The sequence below is a fragment of the Trametes versicolor genome, assembly GCF_000271585.1.
Source record: "Trametes versicolor FP-101664 SS1 unplaced genomic scaffold TRAVEscaffold_3, whole genome shotgun sequence".
Lineage (NCBI taxonomy): Eukaryota > Fungi > Basidiomycota > Agaricomycetes > Polyporales > Polyporaceae > Trametes > Trametes versicolor.
Window position 1 is genome coordinate 658,963 of NW_007360323.1, and position 7,018 is coordinate 665,980.

At 58.6% G+C, this 7,018-nt stretch overlaps 2 protein-coding genes across 2 annotated transcripts; both read right to left on the reverse strand.

The window, feature by feature from the left end:
- Positions 1 to 205: 205 nt before the first annotated feature.
- TRAVEDRAFT_34869 (uncharacterized protein) lies at positions 206 to 3,176 on the reverse strand (the record flags this gene model as incomplete). The annotated part of the gene is made up of 6 exons (XM_008036707.1): positions 206 to 379; positions 474 to 634; positions 690 to 798; positions 855 to 1,454; positions 1,524 to 1,892; positions 3,174 to 3,176. 6 exons carry the CDS (start codon positions 3,174 to 3,176, stop codon positions 206 to 208), a joined length of 1,416 nt encoding a protein of 471 aa, XP_008034898.1.
- A 508-nt stretch (positions 3,177 to 3,684) lies between these two features.
- On the reverse strand, positions 3,685 to 4,443 carry TRAVEDRAFT_18095 (uncharacterized protein; the record flags this gene model as incomplete). Its single annotated transcript, XM_008036525.1, has 1 exon — positions 3,685 to 4,443. One exon carries the CDS (start codon positions 4,441 to 4,443, stop codon positions 3,685 to 3,687), a length of 759 nt encoding a protein of 252 aa, XP_008034716.1.
- Between the last annotated feature and the right edge of the window lie 2,575 nt (positions 4,444 to 7,018).

The window sequence follows — 7,018 nt, forward strand, 5'->3', positions numbered from 1 at the left end:
CGTCACACTGCAAACGCGTGTATCGCCCGCCCCCGACGCGTGCCCTGCGCCTCTCCTCGCACTCGCAGCGTGTTTCGAAGATCATGATTGTGTTGGGGTCAATGAACGGGGCCCACCACACCCGGTCTTCCGAAAAGCGATAACATTGCAACTACACAGCCAGTACACAGCGCGACTAGAGATACAGGACTCAGACTTGGATGGCTCATTGAGCCTTCGTGAACCACTTCTTCAGGCTCAGCTGGCCGACCGTCTCGACCGCCTTCTTCACCGCGAACCGATCGACGGCGCTCCGATACAGCGCGAACTCGCGCCCCGTGGTCATCCCAGGCGCAGCTGCAGGCTGGAAGATGCGCAGATCCGCCAGTCGCTCGAACGCCTACATCGCCCAATCACGATCAGTCCCCCAGACATAACAAGTGTAGAGGCGGGAAGGCACATACCACAAACAGCACTTCGCGGCTACACCGCACCATACCGATGCCTCCACCCTCAATTTGCACGGGGGCCGACTGCGATGTGCGCACCTGGTTCTTGAATGTTTCGTGCAGCATCTCGAACGTGAACGCGTCGTGGCCCGACGTTTGCGCGTGGACCGATGAGATGAGGAGGCATACTGCTGGGTAAGGGAGGGCTAGCGGAATAATGCAGTGAGCTCAAGAGTATGGGTCGACGCAGAAGTGACATACTATGAAGTGAGGGGAAACGTGGCGGACACCGCTGGCGACTGATTGCTTTCTCAAGCTTCGCAGCGGTGGGAATTGGCGACGACGGCGTCATCTCCAACACCAAACATGTCTATGGGGGCATTATTTAGTCTCCACCATTCGTATTCTTGTAGCCGCAAGACTCACCAATATCCTCCGGAGTATCTGGTAATCCCTGGCGAGCGCATACGTCTCCCGCAGCGCGTCCAAGGTCGCATCTTCAGCCAAGAACCTCTCCACAGCGGTGCCCCACACCCCCTCCCATTCCTCCTTCGCCCCCTCATCTTCATCATGACCCCCAGTCATAACCGGGGCACCAAGGACCGCCTTGGTAAGCGCAACCCAATGCGCAACCCTCGCCGGCCCCGCCGTCCTGATCATCCTCCCCGAAAACCGGCTCTTCACGCGCTTCTCCAGCAGATTAATCGTGTCCACCCGCGCCGTAACCCCCACGACCGCCATCCCGCTCGCACTCTGGCCCCCGGCGGCGGCGGTCGTGAGCCCCGCGCGGCACGCCTGCGCGGTGTCGAGCAGGCAGTAGAGCAGCGCCTGGCGCGCGTGCGCCGCAAAGAGGTCGAACCCGTCCAGCACGATGACCGTCGGCCGCGGGAGGGTCGGGATCATCGAGATGAGCGCGAGGAGGTGTGCGGGCGGGGGGAGCGTCACGGACAGCGCGGGCCCTGGCGCGGAGGTGGGGCCGGAGTCGACGAAGGGGTTCTCGTCTGCGTCTGCGTCCGTGTCTTGGTCCTGCGGGTGGGGATCGGGGGCGTTAGGTGCATCTTGAGGCTCGTCGTCGTCTTCGGCTTCGTCGTTGGCTGGGAGGAAGGAATGCCCGGTTTGTTGGGCGAGTTGCCATGCTATCTCGCGGATAGCTAGACGGTCGTTGTGCTGCGCGTAGCCGGAGAGGCGGACCACAATTGGGTTGTTTGGGAGTGCCGCGATGGCTCGCTCAACCATTTGTGTCTTCCCACTTCCGCTAGGACCGATCAGCAGGCAACTGTTGCCCTCACCGCGGGTTACCGTGCCCATCAACAAGTCACTGAGCTGCTCGTGCGCCAGTGTGTTAGTTGGCGGGTAGTCCTCGCCGTATACGTCGATCTCGTCCACCTCGGGAGGTTTCTGTAGTGTCTGAAGAATCGCGCGCTTCTGGCGCTCCAGCAGAGGGCACAAGCGAGGTGGTAGAGTCTTCGGTAAGCCCTTCTGGGGTTGCACCACCTTTCCGCGAGACGCTTTCTTTGGAGACGTCGCCTCACGTAGCGTCTCCTCGGCTTCGGAAGGCTCTGGAGAAGGGGGGCGTGCTGCGCGAAGACGCGAGGGGGACGGGGGAGCAGTAGGCAAGCCGTGTTTCTGCGGACTTGGGAACGCAGGGGGCAATCGAGGAGTGCCCAGTGGAGGAACGTGTAGCCTGGGACCTGGAGAGCCGAGGTCGCGTCGTACGGTGTTCAATAATCTTTTCGGGGTCAAAATCTCGACCGCATCCAAGACCATGCGAGGAGTGCCCATCCGGCTCCCGCCAGTGCGCAGGGGCGTTGTCGGGCGTACAGATGTTCGCTTTGAGGGCGTCATTAAGAGTTCATCATCCGAACTCTCTTCGTCTGGTGGGGGAGGCGTAATTGGTCTCGGCGCAGGTACGGGAACCTTGGATGAGGGGGTTTGAGACTACAGGACAACCAGGTCTGCCGAAGGAACGCACCTTCTTGACTCTGCCTCCTCTCTTCTTTGGCGGAGGCGGAAAGGCCTCTCTCGGAGCAGCTTGATCCACAGCAACTTCGCCGCTAGGTCCCTCATCGTCGCCGTCGGCGGCATCTTCACCCTTAATCTGCCCTCTCCGTGCTCTGGTCGGACGCGACCCTCCCGCAGCCTTGGCTGGCTGATCGACACTGGCAGTATCTGAACCGGCCTACGTCTCCGTTACCGCAGTCCCTACAGCAGCTAATGGAGAATCGACTAACCTTCTTTGGTCTCCCGCGCTTCTTCGGTATCACTGGTGCTGCCTTCTCGAGTACTGGGGATGGTGGCCGCTGAGACGGCGCCGGTTCTTCGTGAGCAGGAGTCTCTTCCTCCTTCGTGGGTTGTGTCTGCCATAGCCGTCACATACAGAACCTTGCAGCTAGTAGGTATGCGGCATACCTTGGGGGGCCTACCCCTCCTCTTTGGTACGCTTGGTCCAGCCTCAGGTGCCTCCACCGGTTTACTCACAGTCTTCCGCGTCCGAGCGGTCGTCCTGGTCGCCCGTGCAGCGACGTTCGTGGCCGACGGCGCGTTTGTGAGACCTTCAGCTGCATCACTGGTCGCTGGTGGTTTCTCTTGCGCCTTCACAACCCGTCGCGCTTTCTTGACCGGGGGAACTTCCACGACCGGGGCGTCCACCGGGTCTCCAGCAGCAGCGGTTGTCGCGCGCGTCCTCCGCCGAGTCTGCGGAGGTTCATTCTCTGTCGCTGTGGCTGCAGCTTTTCGTTTTGGTGCCATGGTAGAGGCAGGTGAGGAAACGAGACAAGCAGGGTGTTCGTGGTCTGGTGTAAAGGCTGCAAGGTCGCGAGGACCACACTTCAGGCGGCCCGCTTAGCCACAGTCGCGACACGTTACACTGTGACCGACGCGCTCTCGCTGGCGCCTAAAGGCTAACGCGACGCGTCCAGTGGTTCCGCGCCTCTTGCCTCTTGCTCTCACCCATATAGGACCCACGTGCACGACGCCGACGGCCCTCATTAATTCGTCAACGATGACTCAAACATGAAATTGATGAGAAGGTGTGCCCCACAAGTGATCCTACGGTCTGCACAGTGCCAGCGCGTACTAAAACACATCCACCGACAGCGGCGATAAGTAGCCAGCCACCCGAGCCAGGACGACGAGGGGGTGTACGCTGGGGCCGCAGGAGCGACCCTGAGCTGTACGTGAATAACGTATGAGGTAGGGAATGGTGGGTCGTCAGAGTACTGACTACAATGCGCTGCGCCGTAAACCAACAGCTCCATCAAGCAGCCGCAGGCGCCGCTGCCTGCGAGGATGCCTCCGAGTGACCTCCAACCGTGGACTTCTGGCTAGTACCAGGGGCTGACGGAGCGGCAGCGGATCCTGCGATGAGGAAGGCATCCAGCACGCCCTTCAACTCCGCCCGAGCCTGAGCACGTACGGCCTTCTCAAGCTCATCCCTGTCGAGCTCGATCTTCCGTAGAAGCTCGTTCTTCTCCCTCTCCATCTCCTGGCGCAGCTCCTCTCCCTTGCTGTGGTATGCCTCGAGTTCCTCACACCTCTTCTCGAGCTCCGTGTTGCGCGACACCACGCTCTCAAGCGCCGCGTCGCTCGTCTTCAGCAGCTCCAGGACCTCCTCCTTCATCTTTATGCAGGCATCCGAACATTTGTCCACGGCAGCTCTGCGTTCCTCGTACGCGTCGTTGGTAGTCTTAAGGGCGCGATCAAGTTCGTCCCGGATGAGCTCGAGCTCCGTGGAAGTCCGGTTGAGGCGTTCATCACGTATCTCCCAGTCTTGTTGCAGAGTGCGCACGTCTTCCCAAAGCCTCCTGTATGCCGTTTTATTGCGCTCCAGTGCGGCTTCTAGAGCCCGAACCTCCTCGACGATCTGTGCCGCCTTCGGGGTTGGGACGGGGATGCCCTGATGCTTTCCGGCTGTATCGGCAGGCGGGGGGCTCCATATCGCGAAGCACACCAAGAGGAGGAACAATATGATGGCGCCGGCACCCACGAGGCGCAGAAGCGTGTCGACGAATGACATCCTGTTCCTTCTAGGTATTGAAGTTGAGTACACTCATAAATCAGGACTCGGAACAAGAGGGTGCTTACCGTTATGAGCAAGTCGGTTGAGGTGCGGGAGTGTGGGTAAACTCAAGAGCTTAAGGACTCTGCGGGGACGGAACTGAATGGATGCCTAGGATATTTATACTCAAACACACAAAGGCCTCTTGGACTGTGCGTAGCGGCCTGACCACAAGTACACTTTGGCCAGATTACCGCTCAGGCCAGTGGTGCTTCGCCCTTCGCCCCGCACGGCAAACATCCCAGGATATCAGGACTCTAGATAGGCCCAGGAACTTGAAGCAAATTACAACTGTCAAAAATCCCTTTGTACGGGGACAAAGGATTAGATGACAGTTATAGTTTGCTTCTCGATCTGAAAGTCTTCCGGGGCCCTGATATCCTGCGGTGTTTGCCGTGCCGACTTGGTCCCCGTGGTATGCTTGGCTGAAGCACATCACAGCTTTGAGCCTCTTCAGTACCGCCAACGCTTTGCCTTGGACTCGCCCACGTGTGAGCAGATTCTTCGATGCCGACTCTTAACCCAAGGCAAGTTCGTCCAAATTTTCACGTTGCGGAATCATGATAGTGAGCAATTGTAAGCTATACTGTGGTGTCACGACCTTAGGCGACGTCCCGTGTCCCGGAGATGTTGTCGCTGTCGCCTATGTCCCGGGTTGTCCCATGTCCCCGTAGGTCCGTCGCCTCAAGTTCCCCAGGCTGTAGGCGTTTAACAATACGGGTGCGTGATGGTATAAATCGAGTTGTAGTGGCTGTATTACAGAAAGAACATCATAATATAATCATTTCGAGCGACGCTTTTTCGCCGGAGCTTTGGCCACGGTATCGGTCTCCTCAGCTCGGGGTCGCTTCTTGTTTACAGCTCGAGGTCGCGGCGGGTTCTTCTTCGCCTTAGTGCTCGATGTGCTAGACACGGTGGATGCCGGTGGAGCAGGATCGGGTTTGCGATTGGCTTTCTTGCCTTTCCTACATGCACGGTCGGTGATACGGGCCTCAGCCTCGGTCTGGGAGGCCGCGTAATTTGTTCCACCTTGAACGGCAACATCTAGTAAGAATACGGAAGAGGGAGTTGCTGGTACCGGCTCCGATTCAGACTCGGGAGGATTGGCCTGAGCACAGCCTGGAGAGGAGGGTGCGGGGTTGGTCGAAGCTGCTGCAACCACAGATATGCTTTGATTTGCGAAGTCTCCCTGGTGGCGGGGCCGGGATGGATGGAAGTCACCTGCAGCAACCATGATGAGGTCAGCGTCGCCAACAGTGTAATGGGCCGGTGCCCCGCGCCGGACGAGATCTGCGAGAACGAGTAGATTGGAGGGCGTAGGCAAGGGTACAGGGCAAGCGAGGGGAGGGCGCGCGAGCGCCGACGCCGTACTGGCGTTGGTTCGTCGAAGGGAGACGGGCGCGTAGCGAGGCGTATCGTAGGCAAATCCGAATCGGGTAAGTCACGTGCACGGTGGCCGTTACACTATCTCCTCCTTCAAGCTGCGGCTCGAGGAGTGGGCGACGAGAGACGTAGCTACAAGGGAACTAAGCTAGTGACTATGTGGGCAAGGATAAGTGATCGAAAATATTGACAAAATATAAGTAATGAAAGCGGCAACGTTGTAGTGCATGGACGAGCTACCATAAACAGGGCTGAGCATGAAGCGAGGGCGGACGTGATGATGTGGGGGCAAGACGGGGCAAAATAAGACGTGAACCTAGACGGGACTAGGCAAGACGAGAGACGAGTGGTATGAGAGGCGGATGCCAAGGGGTCCTCACATGCCAGCAAAGGCGTATGTGGGCGTCAAGGGGACATCGTGTCCCGCAAGACCAGAGATGTCGAACGGGGAGCTGCAGGCTCCGAACGACCGAGTCGGAGGCCATCAGCAGAGACCGAAGCCTCATGCTGACCAGAATTGTGGCGGAGCACGAAGGGGCGAGGGTGTCAACAGAGACCGAAGCCTCATGAAGACGGACGAGAGCTACACCAGGACTTACTTGACCGAAGCCACTGCCTGTGAGCGGGGACATGACGAGAGGGGTGTCGACGCGGGACGGTGTCATGCACCAATATGGATTGGTACCTGGACATGGAAGAAGGGCCGGCCATCCACAGGCCCGTAATGACCCAGCAACTGCAACGACGAACAGCCCACCATTCTGAAAGGGCGATACCAAGGTCGTCGGTTCGATCCTGGTGTCACCCACCAAGATGTCAGCATCCCAAAAAGGACCTATAAGGGGCCGACCCCATACAAGACCAACCCTCCTAACCAACCAGTTTGCTCAGGGAATATTTCCGCATCTTCCAAAAGGGACCAAGGGCCACCCAACTCCCCACTATCCCCAACCCCCTGGAGCACTTCTCACATCCTCTCCCCACCTCCTTCATACCCCAGAAATCCCCATCATACCCTATGACATCATCACCCTATGACATCATCACCCTACGACATCATCACCCTATGACATCATCGCCCCAAAAGAATCCAGGGTATCAATGACACAATCACCCTTGATGCAATAACCACCCCAGATCGGAACCCCAG